General features: G+C 38.8%; 1 protein-coding gene across 2 annotated transcripts in view; it reads right to left on the bottom strand.

Annotated features, from left to right (window-relative positions):
- Nucleotides 1-23094, bottom strand: part of LOC121349269 (collagen alpha-1(XV) chain-like) — a 118314-nt gene that overhangs the window by 58866 nt on the left and 36354 nt on the right. Inside the window, exons 3-12 of one of the 2 annotated variants that reach the window (XM_041459519.1) lie at nt 20664-21211; nt 17014-17088; nt 16487-16579; nt 13996-14122; nt 12618-12736; nt 9933-10061; nt 9333-9359; nt 6899-6961; nt 3235-3312; nt 1519-1581 (exon numbers count right to left, since the gene is read on the bottom strand). In XM_041459519.1, coding sequence (XP_041315453.1) covers nt 1519-1581; nt 3235-3312; nt 6899-6961; nt 9333-9359; nt 9933-10061; nt 12618-12736; nt 13996-14122; nt 16487-16579; nt 17014-17088; nt 20664-21211 — 1322 coding nt within the window. The remainder of the gene's footprint in view (nt 1-1518; nt 1582-3234; nt 3313-6898; nt 6962-9332; nt 9360-9932; nt 10062-12617; nt 12737-13995; nt 14123-16486; nt 16580-17013; nt 17089-20663; nt 21212-23094) is intronic. The other variant, XM_041459520.1, reaches the window with a different exon arrangement.

Genomic DNA, 23094 nt, shown 5'->3' with positions numbered 1-23094 from the left:
CTTTTGTGTCAGCTCTTTGTAACCCAGTAGAGATCTCAGACATATCCCAAGGATCCACCTAATTATAAGAGACCTAACCATAAAGAAACCATCATTGTACAGAGGGAAGTGATTGGCTTTTTTCTCCTCTACCATTTCATAGGGTTTCTCCATGTTATTGCTGGAGCACTGAGAATCCCTACTCATGGTCAAGACCTGCTCAGTGCTGTAAAACTGGCCTCTGCTCTAAAGATCTATCCTGCATGGACATGAGCAGAGGTATTTAAATTGAATGAATGGTATGAAATGAGTGAAATGTTATTTTAGGAGGAACAGGACATTTACAAATATTCCCTCTCATGTCAGGTCCACCTGTGTTACTGATTGCATTAGCAGGCAGAGACAGAAAGCTTGAAGTTTTGGGCCATGGCACTGTAAGTCAGGAAATCTTTAATTCTGACTTAGGACCATGTACAGGATTCTATCTGGAAGAGGCTCCCCTTGGATTTTCAGTACAGTAAACAGAGCCTCCTGCAGGGCACTCACCTGTTTTGTCACCTACAAAGGGCATCTGAAGTGGCTTCTAAATTAGGCAAGATTTCTAACTTTCAGCATGTGGCAATTGACTCCTGAAGGGTCTTGGGAATTAGGTATTAAGCACTTTTGAGTAAAAAGAAAGAAACAGGAGTCCTGAAGGAGGAGGCAGAAACCAATCTGAGAGAATGAGAAATATCACTAGTTGTGTTGCAAAGCAGAGGCCTTCAGTGTGCTATAGCATTCTGGAGTTCAGAGGAACCATAATGAACTCACAAAGCTGCAGTGTTACTGATGTTCAGTTCACCAGAAAGCTGCACCATAAAACATTTCATACAGATACACTTATTTTTTTAGAACAGGTACTCCAAATTGAAAAAAGCAAAGACTAGGGCCATATAATGCCTTCCACTGACTAAAAGGGGTTTACAAGAGAGCAGAAGAGGGGCTGTTTACAAGGGTCTGTAGTAACAGGATAGGGGGCAATGGCTTCAATCTGACAGAGGGTAGGTTTAGATTAGATATTAGGAAGAAATTCTTTACTCTGAGGGTGGTGAGGCATGGGTACAGTTGCCCAGAGCAGCTGTGGATGCCCCATCCCTGGCAGTGTTCAAGGCCAGGTTGGATGGGGCTCTGAGCAACGTGGTCTAGTGCAAGGTTTCCCTGCCCATGGCAGGGGGGCTGGAACAAGATGACATTTAGGTCTTTCTATGATTCCATTAATCTATTATTCCCATCTCTCTCCTCTTTACTGTCTTCTTACAGCTAGATTAAGAGCATTTTCTCATTTTGAAAAGTCCTCTTGCCATTATTTCTTTGGTGGCCACCTCCTATCTCATATTTCTTCCCACTCTAGCATTTAGACCTTTTCTGACCTTGAAATGAAACCCTACAAATCCTTTCTAGATTAAGTAAATTAAGCATGTATAAAACTTGCATTATGAGAAATTCTACAACCTGCATGAGCAAAAAAAAGCTCTTTATCATGAGAAATATTTTGCTTACCGTTAAAATCTTAGTCTCTCTGTCAGTATCTCCAGAACCCGATTCTTCAGGTTCCAGTCTATTCTGAAATTAGGAGAATTCCACTTTAAATTATTGCTTTTAAAGATGACAAATGCAAATATCACTTGACATTAACTGGAAATACAGCTGTCATCAATATCCTTACAGCAGTCTGTCACTGGTAAAATAAATTATAATACAGCAAAAACATTTCACTTATCTTTCTGGTGCTTCATACCATCTTTTGTAGTCACTGAGCACTGTACTTACCTGCAGGTGCTCTATGAGCACAGTGATAACTGTCCTGCAGGACACACATGCCATGAGACTGTTTAAGTGAACAGAAGTAATATCGCAGACAAATTTTAACTTCAGAGAGGTACCTGTTAACATTAAGAATATCCTAAAATGCAGAACTTACAAATAACCCCAGTTTCCTACAATGTACCCCTCCTTTAAAAAGCCTAATTCTGAGATTACTACAACTGGAATCAAAAAGATGAGTTTTATAAAGAAAAATCAATATACTGAAGCCTTTTTTAAAATCCTCTGTTGAAAAAACACCTTAGTGTTTAGTCCTTGGAGAATTTCATAGCTGTGTACATTTTGCAGACTACAAAGAAAAGCACAGAGAGAAGTACTACCTAAATAAGTTATCATAGTACCAAAACTAATGTTTCAAATGCCTGGGACTTAAGGATGCATTCCTTGACTGCACTGAGACTTCTTCCACTTCACTACACAATAAAAGGCCTTGAAACTTGCTGTCACAGAGAACAAGGAAGTAAAGGCAGTGTAGGACTTGGTGTTCCCTGCTGCATTTATGGAAGTGATCTTTGACTGGGTAAAACTGTTGGCCTGGAGCACTTTGTCTTGGGGATTTGGAGCTGCCCTGCTGGTCTCTTGAAGTCAGCATCAGGGCAGGCTCAGTAGTGCAGCAGAACACTGTTAATCTGTTTTTATGCTGCAGAAATATATTGGCTTAATTCAGCAAACCCAGAATCAGGGGAGCATATAATCCATTTTGGCCAGTGGAATATGTTTCAAACTCTTTTGTTAAACACTCCTGATACCCAGTGTGACAGATGGTTTTGTGTAAAAGTCCACCCCAGGATTTCCACTGGTGTCAGTGGTGAACTGTCTAAGCATAAAATCAGCTCTCACACCATGAATCCAAAATTCAGGCCAGATTCCTTCTTTAGCTGCATGCACACGTATCATCACAGATATAGGGAGAAAAGTCCAAGTACAGCAGTGAGATGGATCTGAAACTCATTCTTTAACATTGCCTGAGTACTGAGCATTCAAAATACAAACACTGTCATCATGTTGGTATGTGTTCTAGTATTTAATGACAGCAAACATAACTGACTGTCAAACCATTTCTCTGTTCAGTAGCAGGGAGAAATTAATAATTTAAGTTTAGAATGCCTTTTTGTGGAAATTTTTGTTTTGTGTTCTCCCATATATTGTTGCTTTTGCACAGGAGAGCACACACATCCACCGACATTTTAAAATGTGAATACTGGGTGTTTATGTAGCTTACAGTCCTCACACACTGCAGTCAGACATTTATTTGCATTTCTGCATGAATGTTTTAGAAAACATGATAATCTCTGTGGCAGTCAGGCTACTTTCCCAGAGAAAACCTCCTATTTAGTTCTGGATTCCTCTGTGGCAAGCTGAGCTCATTGACAGAGAGCCCTAAATACTCACTAATCCTCTGGAAGGAGCAGATGGTCCTGTGGGTCCTGGTAGTCCAGGGGGTCCTGGCAATCCCTCGCCAGGATCACCCTGAAATGGGAATTAAGATAAATCAGCAAGGATTTACCATATAAAGACTATAAGCACTAGCTAGAATCTGTGTGGATTTCCAATCACAAGAGTGGCTGCTTAGATGCTATGAGCAGGGTTGGACTTTGTTAATTTCTAAGCCAAGCTCCCAATGAACATGATCTTCGCATTGGCAACGGAAGAAAGAACTCTTCCTTTTTTAATTTCTGCAATGAATTTGAAAATGTACAAGCAGCATTAACAGCATTAGGCAGTGCATATGTCTTGCCAGAATAAGGTTTAACTGTGGATCTTGCATTTTTAGGGTATATTATATATGAACCCTTACCCCATCCAAAAAAAACCCAAAAGCAAACCAAACCAAACCAAACCAGAAAAAAATGTAGTCAGTGTGGTCACACCATGGTATTCAATCTGAAAATTTCTTGATTTTATTGCTAACCTCTCTAATGTTTTTTTCAATACTACCACAACATGATTTTTCTGCTGTGTGTTGACCTTTATCTACTGCCAACACAATGAAAGATACTGTTCAAATATGTGCCAATTTCTCTCATAATTACTATCATTTCTTATAATTTGTCTTTCTTACATCACCTCTGACATTTTGCTGAGGTCAGTTTGAACTGCTTCAGCTTAAGATGTTTGTGACTTTTAATAATTTTTCTGCTCAAGTCCAGTATTTTTCACTTGAGCCAAGAGTTGAGGTTTTGCCTCCACTGATCTGTGCTTTACCCTCTAACCTGCCAATTTGCTATCTGTGCTTTTGAGCATTTAAATTGTGTTCTAGAAATTCACATATTTGGTTACATAGCAGGAAACACTGACTTTTAACTGTCTCTTGGTCACTTGCTCTTTATGCTTGAGAGTTCATTAGATAAATGTATTCATTCAGTTCTTTGTTCCCTGCAGCTTTATCAAATGGTTCCTATAGTGATACTTCAGTCATATCCACACAGAATGTGTTTAATTAATTTGGGGCTATTTTCACTGTCTGCCAGCGTGTTCAGTTACAGATGCTCTTCATTCATTTTAACACGTCCTCGCTTTTTCCAATGACTATTACATTAGTTCCTGGCAGTACTTGTTTGGCACTTCCTTTCATGCAATTTCTTCCACTTTGTGTGTACTGCAAGGAAGACAAAAACCCCAGATATCACATTTGGGTCATGGTCATTTTTAGGAAGCCTGACTGTATCCATTCCCAAGGAGCATCTCATGGCTGTACCTCTACAGAGAACATGGACCATGGTGGAAAAGTGACAGCAGCTCCCCACTCTTCACCAATATGTAGTGCCCCATTCATTCCTGGCATTCAGTTTTCAGTTAGAAGGACCAGAAAGAGGAAGGTGGATCCTACTACTGTTCCTGAAATTTAGATATTGTTATACTGGAAAAGGTGCTGACTGTCTTTAGACAGCATAACAGTAACGAATTTTTGCGTGTTCTTTGAGCTTTTGTCACTCTACCAACACAGCCAGTCCTAGGAAATCATAATGATTAGAATATTGAAACAATTTGCTGAACAACTGATAACTTAAAAATAATTTACATATATATAAGAGGATCAGAGCAGTGTCTTGTTTGTCCTTTTTTTACTGCAGGAATTGTCTGTTTAAAGTATTGCCAAGACAAAGCTCTGCATATGAAGCTGTCAGCTTTCCTCAATGCTCTTGAAAGTATCATTAGGATTTTTAGCACTGTTTTGCTAACTTCACAGTGTCTTCTTGAAGTGTTCCTTGAAAATATTTGTCCAAATTTTAAAAGAAAAACTAAGATTAAGATGTCTTTGCTAAAGTAGACATAAAAGTAATCAGGACTAGACTACTGGAGTATTTTCCTTTCCAATATAACTTTTGCTCTCTATAGCTAAGCTGCTTCTCCTGCTGCTAGAATTTTCTCCTGATGGCTATTCTGATCAATAAACTAAGGCTGGATGGCCTTTGGTTGTGAGGTCAGCTGGAACAGACTGGCTGGGCCCACAATCCTTAGGTACTTGACTCTGAGATTCCTTTTAGCCCTGCATGTTCAAAGCTAGTATTTTGAGCACAGGTTTTTGTGCATTTTGCATGAAATAACTAGACATATACTGAAGTCCATCAGCATGAGTATTTGAAAGTTAAAAGCTTACTGGGATGACACTGGAGGAGTACAGAGCCTATGCTCAGTCTCATCTTGCAGCGTTCTGAGTGCAATTAATGACTGATGGCCTGAGGCACTGTCTGAGTGAGGTTTATTTGATAGAGGCCAAAACATTGTCAGGGACCATGCCTGCAAGTCTGAACCATCAGCAAATCAGTTCCTGGGCCTGTTCCATTAGCCAGTGTAGGTGTAGCACTTGTTGCTGAATATTGGAATGGTCACCCAAAAGATGCCAAGATTATTTTGCTGTAGCAGCTGCAAAATAATCTTGGCATCTTTTCCCTTTGTTTTGTTTACATTAAAAGAATCCTGACTGATTTTATGGTTTCCTACACATGAATTATTTATGTCAGTACCAAGTATCCTAGAAATAACTCTTGTCACAAGAAGGACCAAAGCAGATTTGCAAGAAACCTAAAAAGCTAATTGTCAAACGACATTTAAGGGCCTGTAATGCCTGCTGAGAACTGATGGAGTGTTTTAATGATAATCTGCCTGCCCAGACTATCTTTACTGAAGGGCCTGTATCCATACACTGTAGCACTCCTGTTATGAGCAATCCCACCATGTCTCTGTAGCCTCTGAGAGGTGGTAGCCCTGTGATTGTGCATGGACTTGTAAGTCCTCCTGTTTGTCTCCCACGCTGTGTGGCTTTGTGAACATGTACCTGAGACAGGTCCCAGAGGAGAGCAAGTGTCCCCATCATGATGTACATGAGATGCTCACTGACTGCCCCACATGCTTTCACCTCCCTACAGTTTATGAGAACCCTCTGCTCAACAAATCTTTCTATAACACCTGGACATAGAGATGGGGGGCTGCCATGCAATCTCGTTACCTGATTCCTGTACTGGAGACCTTTGAAATGATTCTGGATCATTTCAAACTAATCTGAATAGATGAGATTTATATGGGTCATGTTTGTGAATTTATGAAGTCTGTATTGTTTTGTTAAACAGATCAAAGGGATTATTAATTTGACACTTGGACTCATTATCTGTATGTCAATTTTGTGTACAACACGTACTTTAATAATAGATGAATCCATTACATCTCACTTCATCTCAGAAGCAATACAAGCTGCTACTTCAGATGGTTTAACTCTTATTTCAATTATGTCCATTTCCTAAGGGTAATGTGATTATACTGTCTCTATTAAAAAACTTAGCCAGTAGAGTAAGTTGCCCAGAGCAGTTATATGCAACAATTGACTTTTCTTTATTAAGTGTTCAATACATCTTCCTTAGCTCTTCTGTGAAAGCCCAACGTTTTCTAATGCTGACGTTTATTCACATCCTTGAAAAATACTTATGATTCTGGTGTGGTGCTGTCCAGCCATTCATTCTTCTTGTGATTCCGTATTTTATGCCTCTCTTAGAGTGTACCAAATCAATACATGTCTTACAATAAATTGTTGATTCTTGGGTATTAACAGGACACATACCTTTTCACCTTTTGGGCCTGCTTTTCCTTTCAGTCCAGGCAACCCCTGAAGTCCATTTTTACCCTAAAAGGAGATAATTTTTTTAAATTAGACATTTTCTTTCATGTAGCTTGAACAGGCTGTACACAGCATCAGAGGTGGATTTAATGGTGCTATGTTCTTTCTAACTCTTGATTTTTACGGTGGGAGGAAGTATGAGACTTGGCATAGAATGCCCCTGGCAGTGCCCAAAAAATGTGCCTCTTACCACATCTGCTCTTCCCACAGAGAAGAGAAGCCTGTTTGACGGATACAGATGGAAACATCTGCAGGCTGCATTTGGATTTGACAGAGTGCCAACAAGACTGTCACGGCACTGATGGCAAGGATTTTTAAAACTGTAATATTTGTTACACACTACTGCCAGCTGCTGCTCTGAGTGCAAAAAATCACATCATTAACTTAAGCCTGCTCCCACCATCTACTAAAACTTTTTCTTTTCTTAACCAACTTGAATCTATTCAACTTCTACAAACTAGTATCCTTCCTGAAGATATGTCTCTGACTGGCAATGTGGTATACTAGATAGCAATTCACCCCATTTTCCATTCTAAACTTCACCAGTCAAATGAATTCCAAATTACTATTCTTTACGTCTTCATATCACCTACATACAATATGCATTTGCTCTTCCTATAGAGGCTCATTCATTGGCTAGAAAGAACTCCCACCAGCTTTAAAGTCAGGGCGATTATAAAATGGGGCTTATGAATTCAGTTAGGACACTCAAGACAATATTCAGAAGGCAAATAAATAATATGTTTCCACTATTTTGGCATTTTGGAAATCTGAACAGTTGTGGTTATGGACTCTACTGGACAAGTTTTAGGACTGCCCTAATTTTAAAGACGAGTTATATAAAGTCATTAGGGAGAAAAATGTGTCTCTAAGACTGAAGGATGTTTTTTTCCTATGATGATTTTTCCTGTAGAGTAACTGGTAGCAGGTTCATAGAAAAACAGTGAACATATTTCCAACATAAATGTAGAACATGCTAATTTCATTGCTGAGTGAAGCCCCATCAAACCAAAAGTAAAGTTGCATGGGTATGTGTAAGTTTGGAAACCAGATGCACATGGACAGAAGAGCAACTACAAAAAAAGTAAGACATTGTCACAAAATGTCTATGATAGAAATTCAGATTGTGTTCACAAGGAGAAGACAATTGGTTTTGAAGCATTTTAATTACATTTGAAGAATTTTCTCTAAGATGTATTGGTTTCATAGAATTTTCTTTGAAGATATGATGCATGAAAGTAGTCAGACTTCTATTAATACATAAAACATAAACTTGTCCAAAAACACCCTAATGGCACAAAACCTGAGTTTTGGCTAAATATTTGCAAATCTAGCTACGTTTCTTTAAATATACCAGTGTCTGAAGGCAGCATTCAGGAAGGAGCTCAATAATGCACCCCATGAATGACCACGAATTATTTTTTTAATATCTTAAGACACACCAGTTTCATTTGAGGTTCAGTTGCAGAGGGCAGGAAGGGTCAGGAAGCTCCTGGCAGTGGCACATTTTAGAATGGAAAAAGAGGAGCAGGCATGGGAATGGTGACATCTTCTGGGTGGTAAGGTCCTGGAGAGGGGGAGGATGCACAAAGTGGCAGTGACAAAAAAATGAGAAAGGAAATAAAGAAGCCAGGCAGCAGAACATCAGTGGAGGACAGATACAGAAGAGCAGCTGAGATGTGCACAGAATATGACAGCTACGGGTTTGTTTTTGTGTGGTTTGCTGGGCAATACCTCACACAGAGGATGCACGTGCTTGTGGTGGACTGACCCAGGGGTGGGAGTTATCTGGAGAAGCCAAGAAGGAACACCCCAGGAAGAGGACAGCAAATGTGACAGAGAAGGGTAAACCAGAGGAACGCAGAGAAAGGCAAGCAGGAATGATGAACAGAAGATGCAGTTGAATTACTGCACAAGAGTAAAGGGGTGAGAGGTACATTTCAATTAACTCAAGAGTACCCTCAATTAACTAAAAAGTTAATTGCAGCTGAGGTTAGGAGCAGACAACATGGAAGCACATGTCTATGGAGGGTCAAGGAAGCACCCCTCTAGAACGGGTCTGAGTATGTCCCCTTTTTGAAATTTCTGTCTGCAAAATAAGCCAGCCTCACTAGAGCTGAATTCCTGGTACAGCTGCTTATGCCATGCCATGCCTCTTACTTTCTTTGCAATTGGAAAATCATTCATTTATCTTAGAAATCTGGATTTTGCTCTCTTGACAACCTGAGGATGTCAACTATGACACCAGAACTGTCTTCAAAAGAGGGGAGACAAAGAAAACATTTGCTGCTTAAGTCTCAATGTAGCACAGACTCATTTTAAAAAGTTGTGTTTTATTAATTCAGTTAACCAAAATAGGTATAAAAAAAGTACTTACAGGTAACCCATTTTTACCAGAAATGCCCTTAAATAGAAAATCTTTGTTAGAAAGATAAATAAAACACTGTAACATAGAAGTAACAAAAGATAAAAGCAATTAATTAAATTGCAATGTGCCATGCAGTGACAAAATGACAAACCAGAACTATATCAAACACAGTGCAATGTTCTGCACCTCTCTTTAATCTCATGCATCTTCTGCTGATGGTTCATAAGGATCTGTAGTGTGAAACATCCTGGATATAGAGAAGGAAGCCTGTGAGTTCTGCACCTTTGTACACACTCAAACGTGACAGCTGGGCGGGTGCTGCAGTACTGCCCAAGGGGTTGGAGGAATCGCTGCTCTGAGAACATTTGCATGTTGGCACAGCAGCTGTTTGCCTTTGCTTTCTGATGGCTGTCACTGGGCCCCTGCCCCTGGTATGTGTGCAGTGCAGGCAGGATCCTCCTGAGCTGCTGGGCTAAAACCCATCTCATAGAAGTGTAAGTGGTGACAGTGTGCAAGGCTGAGCTGTTCCAGCTCTCCATGCATGTGTGATGGATCACTATTACCCTTTCTAAAATACATGTTCTCTTTCAACAGAGAGAAAATACTCACAGGCTGACCAAGCTGTCCAGTTTTCCGTGGAGATCCAGGAGGTCCTTGACCTTTATTTTCCACATCTTCTATTCCTGACCCTCCTAGAGACTCTGTGGACCCGTCGTCTACATCCTGACCTTTCTGGCCCTGAGTAATTAAAATGTGAAATATGAAAAATGTGTTGTATTACTTTCCCATTTCTCTCTCTAGCCCCCCCTCCTCCTCCCNNCCCCCCCTTCCCTTTCTCCTACAACCCTTGCTTTGTTCAAGGCAGTCAGAAAACCTGACAGGCACCATACAAACTGTATATTCTATTCAGCAGAGGCAATCCATGTTAAAGATCATTCATGCACCTACAAATAAATTGCTCTCTGAGCTGGTTACCTAGATGCAAATGACCATGATCTAATTTCATATCCACATAAATCTGCACAGTCTAAGTCAGTAGTGTAGGTTTGAAAAAATACAGTTTTCACATACTCAGTCTACCAGGGAAAAAATTGCAAGAGTTAAGATAGACATGTTTTGGAGAGTTTTAGCCAACTTCCCAAGATCCACAACTCTAACAAAGGAGGGCTACATATTGGTTAAAAAGTGGCAGAAGATGAAACAGTGATAACAAAGAGTGAAAACGGACAACAGAAAAACTAAAATATTGCTAAACATTAGTATTTGGTCAAGAGAAAGTAATAACAACAAAACGAATAATTCAAGTATTCCAGGAACAAAATAAAACCTTCCAGGAATGAAGCTTGGACATTAATACATATTTAAATGAAAAACCATTATACAGAACAAAACACATAAGTCAGTATTGTATTAAATTTTAAGAATTTACTTATATTTTAAAACATTGCCAAAAGGAAAGGTCCCAAAGATCAGGAATTTTATTTTTTTTATCTGGACTAATTACAGAATTTTTTTCCATCTGGAAAAGTGTTAGAAGAGAATCTATTTAGTTAAAGTGTGGGTAGAGATCATAGCTTGAATGAGATAATGCGATTCTTGATTCAGTGTTAGGGTACTGAAGGAGGTAGCAGGTGGTATGGCAGGACCCCTCTCAATCATCTGCTGAAGATCTTGAGAGTCTGGGCAGGTTCCTGTTGACTGGAAGATAATCAGTGTTATTCCAGTCTACAAAAAGGGTGTAAGGGAAGATGCAGAACTACACACCTGTCAGCCTAAACTCAGGCTAGGTTAAGGAGAAGATTGCACTGAGTACCACTGAAAAACATTTAAAGAACACTGCACTTATCAAAAACACTCAGCCTGGGTTCACAAACCAAAGTCCTGTTTAACTAATTTGCTATCTTTCTGTGGGGAAGTCAGCCACATGAAGGATGAAGAGACAGAGGTCATGTAATTTCCTGGGTTTTTGTAAGGTTTTTTATGCTGTTCAGCACAGCATCCTTTGGGACAAATTTTCCAGGTGTGGGATGAGTGGGTTCATGGTGTGCTGGGTGAAGATCTGGCTGAAGGACAGAGCTCAAGGGTTGTGGTGAACAGGGCCACATCTGGCTGGTGACTGGTCACCAGTTGTGTTCCTCAGGGCTCCATGCCAGGGCTGGTTCTGTTCAATATATCCCTTGATAATCTGGATGCAGGCTTGAATGCACCATTAGAAGATTGCTGATGATTCCAAACCTGGAGGTGCTGCTGGTGCTCCTGAGGGACAGGAGGCCTCACAAAGGGAGAGACTGAAGCATTGGGCAGTGATTATTAGCACGAAATGAAGCAAAAACTGAGAGAGAAGTGGCAGTAACAACTCTTAAAAATTATTATTTTATAAATTATTGGCCATTACTATGATATATAATCATCTTGGGTATGTGTGTAATGAAAAATATGTCAAAATTTAAATAAAGTTAAGGAAAACTTATAAAGAACAGTAAGCAGCAAAACTACTTGTCACAACAAATTTAAACTTAATGTGTCACAATTCCTAAATCAAGACCGAATTTTTATTTAAGAAAAATGGCCCAAAATGAAAAAAAAAAAGATAGTAATATTTCATCTCATATTTGGTTTATCTATTTATTTATATAAACTAATATTATAATTGCTGCTTTAAAAATATGTGAATGCAGTCATGAAAATGTTAGAGGAATTATATTTGGAAGCTCTCTAAGAAATGCTAAAACTTCTTGTATGTCAGCTCCAATAGATGATCCTTAACTTAATGTTTCACCACTTGCTATATTTTACCACAGTAAACACAGGAGCACAAGAAGACCCTGCAAGGAGCAGCCTTAAACACTTGAACTAAACACACACAATGTGGAAATTTTATTCTAAATTTCTGTCATTTATTACACAGTGTGTTTACTGGCAAAAAGAAGCTGTCATGACTGTAGTTTCAAGCATTAAAAAGAACAAACTTTTGGTGTAGGAGTCTCAAGGCAAGAGGAAGGAAAGGTCATTATTTATTTTTTGCTTAGAAAAATCTGTGGTGGCTGTTGATGTAGGAATGTTAATCAATAAGAAATGTACTGCCAGATGATTATTTTGAAACATACCAACAAATAGGGCAAGTATTGCAGTAGCTCACAGGATTCCAAATGGGTGACCTGTGTAATTCTAATTTGTAGAATGACACAGAATTCAGGTTACGCACTGCCTTACAAATGCCATATGTTTCAAAGCCAAGATTTTCCTGTTCTTGGGACTAAAAGATTAGACATGTGATCCACCTGTTATACAGACCTCCTCTCTGCTTACTCCTGGGAAAACACCAGCACCAGAGCCATCTTCTTCTCTTAACACTTTCTGTGTGACAGTGGTAGACTCACTGTTGCCTTGTCCAGTTTCCATGACAGCTAAATCTAAATAAAAGAATTCCTTATTAATGAGAGACCAAAACAAAACCTGCCCAGAGGTATTTATCAGAGACAGATGCTGCAAGTTTTATGAAAAAAGAAATTATTCAGATTATGACTAAAATACATTCCAAAGATTAATATTAGCTATTTTACAACTCTGAAAATTTTAAAAGAAAAGAAAAAAGAGAAAGGTGAAAGTAAAATTACAAAACATGTCTATTTTAATGTCAAGGACTGTACTGCATCATCATGTTTCCCTCAAGCTCTAGTCTAATGGTTGCCTATTTATCATCCATGTAACACAAAAAAATGAGAGTTAATTACAACAGATACTATCTGAAGTATGTGTGGAGTTAAAATAGCAATAGTGTCTTTGGCCTTATTAATATGTTTAGCTTTTTTTCTTGTTTTCTAGGTGTGCCCTGAAGTTGTCCTAGCAGTGGAGAACAGGATTCCTCACTGCATTATGCCTTGTCATTGCTTTGCTGCCCACACTTGCACCCAAAATACCCCATCGGTACATTAGGCACATTCACATCCTTTGGAGGCACTAGAAGTGGTAAATAGTTGTTTATTCCTTGGCAGGATTCAGTTTTACTGAAAGGCTGTGCTTTACTGTACCAAGTAATGAAATAAATATCCATCTTAAATCCCTTTTAAAGGCGCCATGTGGTTTTAGAGCCAGCAGGACTGTTTGCAGAGGTATGACTCAAGGGGTGCCATGCTTCTCACCAAACTGAGCTGAATGAAGATGATTTTTCTTCTTTCATTCCCTTTGCCTAACACTTGCACTTTTTTTTTGGTAGATTGTTACAGCAGCAGCTCCTCAGGTCACTTTCTTAGTTTTATCCGAGGATTATTTTTAAAGATTTTAAAATATGAACTACAATTCTGTAACTGAGACTTCACACTATAGAAGGGTAAATCTATTCTCTGCATGTTTAACAACAATCAGTCTGAGATCAGCCCCTATGTGGAGGGAGAAGTGAGAGATGTTTTGAACAGTGGTTGTAGTTGCTACCACTTACCTTTACTGCTATTAATAAATTGCAGTTTAACAGACTGCACTTTCAAAGACCAAATGTTTGATGTGCCAATTCTTTTCTAGTACACAGGATGTCCAAAACCATAGGATTTTTCTTTCCTGGCAGCACGCAAAATATGACAGTGGCTTTCCATACACAGGGAAATGACAGACTCAAAACCAGAGAATGTAAATGACCCCACCCCCCCAAAAAAAGCCCCAAAACTTGAGGCAGTGCCTTGCTCTTTAAATTTAGCTGCTTCTGAGGTTTCTTCTGATCTGTGATTTCCAGAGAAATCATTCTCTTCCAAGTAAGCCAATATGGTTGGGGGGGCTTCCACTGGCTCAGCCAACGTATCTTCAGGCTAAAAAAAAAAAAAAAATCCCAAAGAATGGTTTAGACTAAAGGCTTATCACATGTTTTAAAGGAAGAATCACTAGATTACCTTCCTCAAAGCACAGTAATCAGAACTACCACATCTGTGAAGCAAACCAGAATTCAGAGAAAAAATTAGTGTTGCATCCTTGGACTCCACTGCTCCAAAGCAAGTGATGTGTACTTGAGAAACCCATAGAGAGGGAGGAAACCGCAAGCAATGCACACTTGCCAGAGACTGTATTTTCAGACAGGACCTTTGGCTTGGTTCATTCCAGCCGGGTTCATTCCAGCTTAGTATTGCTTTACCTACTAAAGTGTCTTTATTTCAACCCATGATTTTTCTGACTTCTCTTCCAATTCTATGCCCATCCCTCTGGAGGGGCAATGAGGAAATGGCTGTGTGGTGCTTAGTGGCCAGTTGGGATTGAATCACATCTTTCATAAGGAGGAATAAAAGCCAAAAATTCTACTATTGCTGTGTGTAATTTTGAATAGTGCAGTAATTATGAAGATTCTTAAGCAGAAGCTAAAAACAATAGCTAAATTAATTGACATTTTTCTGGCTTGAGAAGCTAGACATATTTCCTGAATTAGCTACAGTTTTATCCAAATGAGAAAAAGTCAAGACGCAGTAAGATTTCGTGGCTTAAATTTTGTGGTGTGATGTAAAATGCAGAGGAGTCATCAAGCACTAAGGTGATTTTGCTGCCATTTGGAAAAACCCTACCTGGCTGCAAAAATTCAGGAAAAGTATAGTGCAAATCCTGCATCCAGTCAGGAGTTACCCTCTGCAGCAGTTCCATTTGGGGCCAGCTGCCTGTCTTTTGATCACTTCGTGAAAGATGAGAGAGCAAGGACTGCCTCAAGAAGGCTCAGAACTATCTTATCAATGAGTAGAAGATCTTCGTAAGAGGGAGTAAAGAAGACAGAACCAGATCCTTTTCTGTAGCCAGTGAAGGGAAAAGAGACAATGGACACACATTGAAATACAAGAAATTCAGGCTCTATGTCAGAAAAAACACTTGGTTGAAACTCAGAAAGGCTGTGGAGTCTCCATTATTTTGGAAATCCAAAACCAACTGGCACGGAACAACCTGCTTACTGAGCAACCTGCTGTATTTGGCTCTGCTTTGAAAAGGGAATTGGACAGGGCAATTTTCAAAGGTCCCTTTCAAACTCAACTAGTCTGTGATTCTGTGCAAAGCACAAGGCAGGCAAAATGAGTTTAGTGAGCTATGTGTAAAAGGCAAATAATTAATAAAAATTTATTCAAACACATCAGGAGCAGAAGGCTGGGTCAATACTTAATAGAGTTATAAAAAGAGTGATCAGAGAATTTGAGGTCTATAATAGAAAAAAAGAAGGTTTTCTTCCATTCATGTTGACCCTGGAAGAGTTAAAATTCCTGCAGAAAAATATTCTTAGGAAACTCAGCAGTGAATATGACTAAAACGGAAGCCTTTGTATGAAAAGGGTTTGGAAACACAGTAAGTGAATGACAGGACAACACAACCAAAAAGTATTTGCCCACGGGTTCTGTAAGATTCAACAGTGAAATAGCTGAAGTATGTACAATATCAGACAAATGTGAGCATCATTTCTATGAAATCATTTCTCAGAAAACAACTGATTTTCTCTAAAGGAACCAATGAGAACTTGTATTTTAAAAAAAGAATGTTTGACACAAACAGCATGGAAAGCTTCATTGTGAGGAATGCCCTGGAATATTTAAACCTGGTACAAAAAGTGAGGAGGACAAAATGTGTTGGAAATCTCTAAAAATAGTAAGAAACAGCTGTTTACTCTGTTATCCAGTAAATTAACCACCAAATGAGAGCCGCGGTGAGCATGTTCAGAAGGGCAACAAAAAGGTGCATGTCCTTCACAAAACATGTCATTAAATTAGCTAAGAAATTCTGCAGCAGGAATCAGAAGGTGATAAAATTCTCATGTGTTAAAAAAACCCCAACAACAAAGCAAGAAATTTGAGGATGAATAACTCAGCTGAGTTCTACTAACCACATATAGTCTTGGTGCAAACATTTCCTGAGATAAAAATTGGTGCAGAGTAAGAGTGCTCCCAGGAAGTGTCATATATTTTTCCCAATCTTGTATTATACTCTTCCCAAGACCTTGTGATCTCTTCCCAAAATCTGATTGTTGATTGTTATCAAATATACCAGATTTTTTTATCTGGCACTGTGCCATTCTCATGGATGGGTGCACATTATTCTCACGGGAGCCTTTGGAAACTGCCAAATATGAAAGCTATTCATCAAATCCAGACCCCACCCTTTAAAAGAGTAATATTAAAACAGAATTTTAAAGTAGATAAATCAAATAAATTTACCCTTATGGGAAGACGAGAAGGTGCAAGGGCTTCTTGTGCCTCAGAACTGTCATGTTCTTGAATGCTGCCATTGCCACTGCTGTCCCCTGAAGCCTGTGCAAAACCCAATTATTGAGGAGGAAGTTCATAAAAGTCAGGAGACAAAAGCATGATCTCCAAGGAACAGGCTTATTTAAATGCAGAAAAATGCCCCTTTTTTGCCTGGTAAAGCCTCAGTGTCATTATGATGTTAACTTTTTTCAGTACTTACAGCATTCCATGAAAATGACCCTTCAGAAAAATAAAAGCCATAGTTTATTTCCTGAAAGCTCTTTTAGACAAAACGATACTTTTTGAAAAAATAGCTTTGAGGGTTGTACAGGAAACAAAATCCACCCCACAGATTAAGTATGATACAATGCTTCCAAGAAAAAAATTCCACATTTAGCATTATAAAAATTCCATAATTTAGCATTATGAAAGATGTCAAACGGAAATTTACTTTGAAATCTCTGAGGCATTGAGGTAGTGTTTGTAAGAATACTTACATAAGGGTCATCATCTTCACAATGATCTTCAGTAGCCCTTGAGTCAGATTTGATTGTCAGATGTTGAATCGAGCCCTACATGGAACATCAAAAACATTTCAAGGACGTAATATTTTAAGTAGCATATGTGAATGGGAGCGAGGGTGGAGGGGTGGGAATTAAACAAAGCAACAAAATACCCCAAATTGTGTTCTGGTTTACTTGGAAAATGGTCTAAAGTTTAAAATTTCATGGTAGTAATCCAAATTTAAGACATAAATATGTTCACAAATTTTTCTTTTGCAAAATGTAGAGCAAATGGAAGCTGCTGGAATATAATGACTGTCATGTCCCAGGGACATGATCATCACACTGCATTGTTAGTGCCCCAGCTGAAGAGTCTAGTCCTGGGTTATGTCATACATGCTACAAAAAACGCTGGGTTTTTTAGGTAAGAAGTGCATTGCAGCTCCAGAAGTAGCATGTGAAAACCCTAAAAATGGAGACAAAGGATGGGAAGGGAATACCAATAAGTGATGAACTGAGTCAGGAAGAAACCAGTTTAAAACTTTCCAGAAAAGAAATAAAGGAGATGGATTTTCTGATAATAAATGGGGGTTTTTTTCAGAGTCACAAACTGTACTTCTCAATCTGACATGCTGAAGGAGCAGTAAAAATTTCATTTAAAACATTTAACTATTATTTCTGCAAAGACTCGAAGTGCTTTAAGAAATGTGGGGGATGTTTCCATATTACAAGATCTCACAGAGTTAGACATGATGCACAATAAGGCACAAAGATAGATATTCAAGTTGAGAACCTGTTTACATATAACACACAACCTAGAATATTTTAGAAAATAATAAAATTTTTGATTTTGTCTTTAAAAATCCTCTAATTTATCTGCCTTTGAAGACTATGAAACTCATGCACTTGGTGCCTCCTGAGTTTGCTCGACTTCTGAGGCAGTAGCTCTGTAATCTCAACATCCTATTTCTCTCAAAACTTAATGGGCAACTCAGATATTGAATGATGTCAGGCTGACTGAACAGTTCACTGAAAAATCATACATGAACGGAGGCACAACCAACTAAGCAGTCTCCTGTAAGTGGTCTTTTTTTTTCACAGTACAAGTGAATCACATTTGGAGAACACATTTTTTCTCCTCTTGCTTTAATCTGTGGCCCTGGATGATAAAGAAAGCAAAATGGAGAGCTCTAATGTTTCCCAAGTGTTACTGCTAGCTGATTCCTCCAGCTAGAAATATCATGGACCAGTCTGCATTATAGGGGTGGTAGGTATGTGATATGTACTCCCTCTCTGGGTTTTATAGCTGCTGCTGCCTTCTCTGTGAAAACCAGTTTGCAGCATCTGGCATCATCACTGATTCAGCTATACTTGGCTGTTGTCTGGTTTCTACCTTTCTTTACAAGTGTCAGGGCTAGATTTGCCTTTGGTTTCAATAAAACTGATGATAGTTATGTCCTTTTGTGTCTCACAACCACAGCCTTAGACACATGAATTTCCATTAGCCAGAACAAACCAGCACTTGACATCTATTCATTTGCACAATCTGCTATGATTTGTTTCTGTTTTGGACAATTAATGTAAACAGTTCTTGGCATAGAAACAGAGTTTGAGTGAGGTTCAAGCATTTAGCTTTTCTGCTCAAAAGCAATTGTGACATATGATGCAAGAAGAAATAAAGGCGCGGGAACCTAGACTACAAGTCACAATTAGTGCTAATGAAGCACTCAGAGTATTGGCTGAAATTTATGTACTCAATGTGGCATACAGAACAGCCTGTTTCCATGGAAATGCATTACACTGTCATCCACCATGCATTTCTGTCATCATATTTACAGATTTATTGGTGATCATCTCAAATGATCATCACATGTGTTTTCCAGGTGGGATAATGTCCTGGGTTGGAAGATGTGGATGGGGGTGTGTATTCTATTACCATCTGTTAGAGGTGCGGCAGTTATGTTCTGTTAATTGGGCAGTTTTTCTTTATCTCTTCGACAAACCAATTCTCCCTGCAGGAAATACCTTCTGTTAATGGGCCATTGAATGTCTGCATGACTGATAAAAATTACATCATTCTTTTGAGAGATGCTTTGCCCAGGGGGAGGAGCCAAGCATTCCTAACTGGATATAATCAGACATTTGAAACACCAGAGTCAGTCTTTTCCACTGGATTCCTAGAGGAGCAGCTGTGTTCTCCACTGGATTCTCAGAGGAAGACCAGGCCCACCACCACCAGATCTTCAGAGGAAAACTACACCCTTCTACAGGATCACTGCTTCAACAGAACCACATCTGTCACTGCAGGACTGCAGCCACCATTCAATCAGGTTGCTACCAACACCCTGACCAACAGTATGCAGGTCCTAGTCTGACTCTGTCAGTGTTGTTTTGTATTACTGCATTTTTTATTTTATTTTTATTTTCTTCCCTAATAAAGAACTGTTATTCCTGCTCCCATATCTTTGCCTGAGAGTCCCCCTTTAATTTCAAAATTATAACAATTTGGAGGGAGGGAGTTTACATTTTTCATTTCAGGGGAGGCTCCTGCCTTCCTTAGCAGACACCTGTCTTTTTCAAACCAAGACAGATACCAAAGTGGTTTCCTTTTCTTGAATGTTTCTCAATCCTACTTAGTGATCAGGCGTTCACAATACTCCAGTCCTCCTATTTGCCTAAGAAAGGTAGCACCAATATGCAGTTTTCCTACATATCACTTTCCATCCTTTATTTCCTGCTAATCCATATAGTTCTGTGATTCTAGGTACTTAGACTAGTCAGACAAATTATAAAAGTACATTAAACTTGCTGCTTACCAGGTGGATCTCACAACCTGCCAGTATGCCTGCATTTTGGAAAGAACATTTTCATTCCCTAAAGAAGAGGATCCACTCTGTTTTGTGCTGCTGCTTGACTAATTTAGAGGAGACATTAATCTCTCAAAACACAGTACAAGTTCTGAAGTACAGGAAATACAAAAATAGGACAGACAAAGCGTGACATTTTCCTTTCCATTTGACAGAGTTGATCTCACACACAGTGTCTGCACTCAGTGACTGAGAATTTCAGTCAGGATGCAGCAGAGGGGACGCTTGCACTCAAGCTAAGATGGCTTGGGAGCCTTGTAGTAGTGGTTTTGGTGCATTCTATTTCCTAAAGCACCTGATAACCTTCAAACAGCAAATAAATTGTAAGAACACACCTTTATCTTCCAACTATCTTTACCTTTGATGACATCATTCTCCTTCTGATGTTGAATATGAATACCTAACTAATAAGAATTTAAAGCATTGGCTTAATAGTAAAGTATTCTCAGAAATTTAGAAAATGAATTCTCTGAATTCTGCCCTTCTTAGAAAGGCCATAAAAAATTACGTGACATATTTACTTTGAAATTTCTAATATTCAAATTGAAGATTTGGCTTAATATCTGGACTATTTATAAAATTCTGAGGCTCTCAGAACATTTGTATATTAAACCAGAGGATATATAACTTCGCCGTCCAAACCCTAGCTAGGTATGGAAAATACAAGCTATATGATTTGACCCTCACTTGGGATATAACCACATCAAGCAGGACTTCTTGGGTAGGGAGTACATGCATTAAACACTGAGGCATGTAAATTTATCAGACAGCACTTACTGTGAACTTTTCCAGTCCCGTGGCTCCTGCATTACCAACAAATATGCCAGAGCCAGATTCAAATACCAAGGTGCTAGCAGGCCTTTGAAACTGAAGCCTCTGAAACTCTTCACAGTCCATGAACAAAGTAATATCATTTCCTTCAACAGTCACTGTAAATTTATTCCACCTGTTAGTCATCACTGGCACTTTAAAGGAAGCAGCCTCTCGGGAGATATGGGATCCAGGCTCTGTGTAGTACATGATTATTCTCTGGGTGCTGTCATCAACTGGTGAAATCCTCAGTCCTAGGTAGATTGTTTTCTGGAAGGCATCTGTTATTGCAAAGAGCACTCCTCCACGATCACTGTTTGGTTTCACTGTAACCATGATAGCAAAATCTCTATAGAAGGGCGATGGTATGATAGCACTGGTCAGCCGGCCGATGTTCGAATCTGGACCAAAGCTGTAAGCTGGGAACCCTCCATAGCCCGTGACAAAGTAGACCGAAGGAGGAAGAGGGACTCCTATCAACTCTGTGAGGTCAAGGTGTCCTTTCGAGCCTCGTTCTGTTGATGAGAAAAAATGTGTTATTTGTCCTTGAGGTACACAGCCCATTTGATTTACATGATTTAAGAAAGGCCTGGAAAACTGAAATGCAGTGTTGTTATATACCAGGGACAAACTTCCGATACATCAGGCCACAGTCCAGGTAGTGCTTAAACACATCTAGCTATGTACACACGTCATTATTTGTCCTTTAACTAACGGAGATTACTTGTATTCTAAAGGAAGGTACATGTAAACATTTGGTGAAATTGAATGGCAACAATATTTCCTGCAACATATATTTACTTCAGCTGTCCATAAACTGCAAAAAATGCTGATTGTGCTTGCATAGTGAATTCAGTGGAAAATGAGCAACATTTGATTTCTTAAATATATCAAGATAATTTTTTCTCAAAAAAACAGCAATATTTCTCTACAAACAGCATGGCACAGTTTCACAAAACAGGATAAAATTTACAGTGGGTTTGCTTTATCCCTTGCAATTACCTATGTCTACAACAAAGGTTAGATTTTATTTATGCCCTATTTTCACATTTATCTCCTAAATTGCACTACATACATAACAAATACTGTTCAGCAACCAAAACTCAGTTTTGAAAACAGAGTATTTATGCTTTGGCAAAAAGGCAGAATTATGTATCTCTGTCAAACATGCCCAGAGTGACAACTCCTACCAGGTAATGAAGGAGCAATGACAATAGCTAAGTATCTGCACCCAATTTTAACTAGAACCTTGGGGAGTCACATTCTAGCAACATACCAGAAACACAACTACCAATTTTCTTCTTCTAAGAAGTAAAAGCAAGCAAGAAAAGATAACATTTTTAATAATAATGACCAATTCAGATCTGAATCCGTACAGAAATCCTCTTTCAATTTTTAAATTTACTTACTTACCTGTGACTGTAACAGCTTTATAGGCTAAATAAATCCAAAAGGATCACTAATGGAAAAGGTATAACAGTCCATCTGAATACCACAAAAATGAACTGAAAAACTGTTTGAAATACCGGATTAAAATCAGGCAAAATAAAAGAATCTTACTCTTCACTCTGTAAACTGGCAAGCTGGTTCTAAAAAAGAGCCAGAGAGTTTATTGAGTTGCAAGATACTTTTGTTATTCACTGCTCATATGCAGTACCAGCCTGGCATATGCATGGCAAAATTCTTCCGTTGTACTAGTGGCTTTGCAAAGAAATTGTAAAGTGTTCTTCCTGTGCCAAAGATGCTATAGCACAGTTGAAATAAATCCTAATCTATCTTATTCTCTGTACTTTATAATCATAGAATCAAAAAAATTGGAAAAGACCTCCAAGATCATTGAGTCCAAATGTTAACCCAGCCCTACCGTATTCACCGCTAAACCGTGTCCACAACTGCCACATCTACACACCTTTTGAACCCTTCCAAGGGGAGCTTATTAACTGAAAAAAAAAGGCTGATGTGCTTCACACAGAAACAATTGCCCCAAAATATTTTCAAAAGTATGGATGTTTTGTTTAGAAACACTAGCTCCTCATCCAGAAACCAAATCCCTTTGGCACTTTTAAATGCTTTGCCAGATAAGATTTTTTTTCCCCCTTCCCAACAGCTTAAAAGTGGATATACTTATTTTCTGGCCAAACACAGCTAACAAATTTTTGATTGTGAGTCTAATATTGTTTCATGTTTTCATGATTTCATGTTTCTATTCACACATACAAACACATAAAGAAACCTGCGCTACAAACAAAATACATAAGCCATTACACAAGGGTAAGAAGGTAAGGAAAATAGTGATCTTGAGGGATAATATAGGAATTGTACACTGATCCCAAAGCTACATCCAAAGAGTCATGGTAAAGTGACCAAGAAAGGAGATGGGCAATATCTAAGATGTTCA

This window comes from Pyrgilauda ruficollis, unplaced genomic scaffold (genome assembly GCF_017590135.1).
Source record: "Pyrgilauda ruficollis isolate IOZ18807 unplaced genomic scaffold, ASM1759013v1 scaffold137, whole genome shotgun sequence".
NCBI lineage: Eukaryota > Metazoa > Chordata > Aves > Passeriformes > Passeridae > Pyrgilauda > Pyrgilauda ruficollis.
Note: the sequence above shows the minus strand (reverse complement) of the source record. Positions and strands in the feature narration are given on the sequence as shown.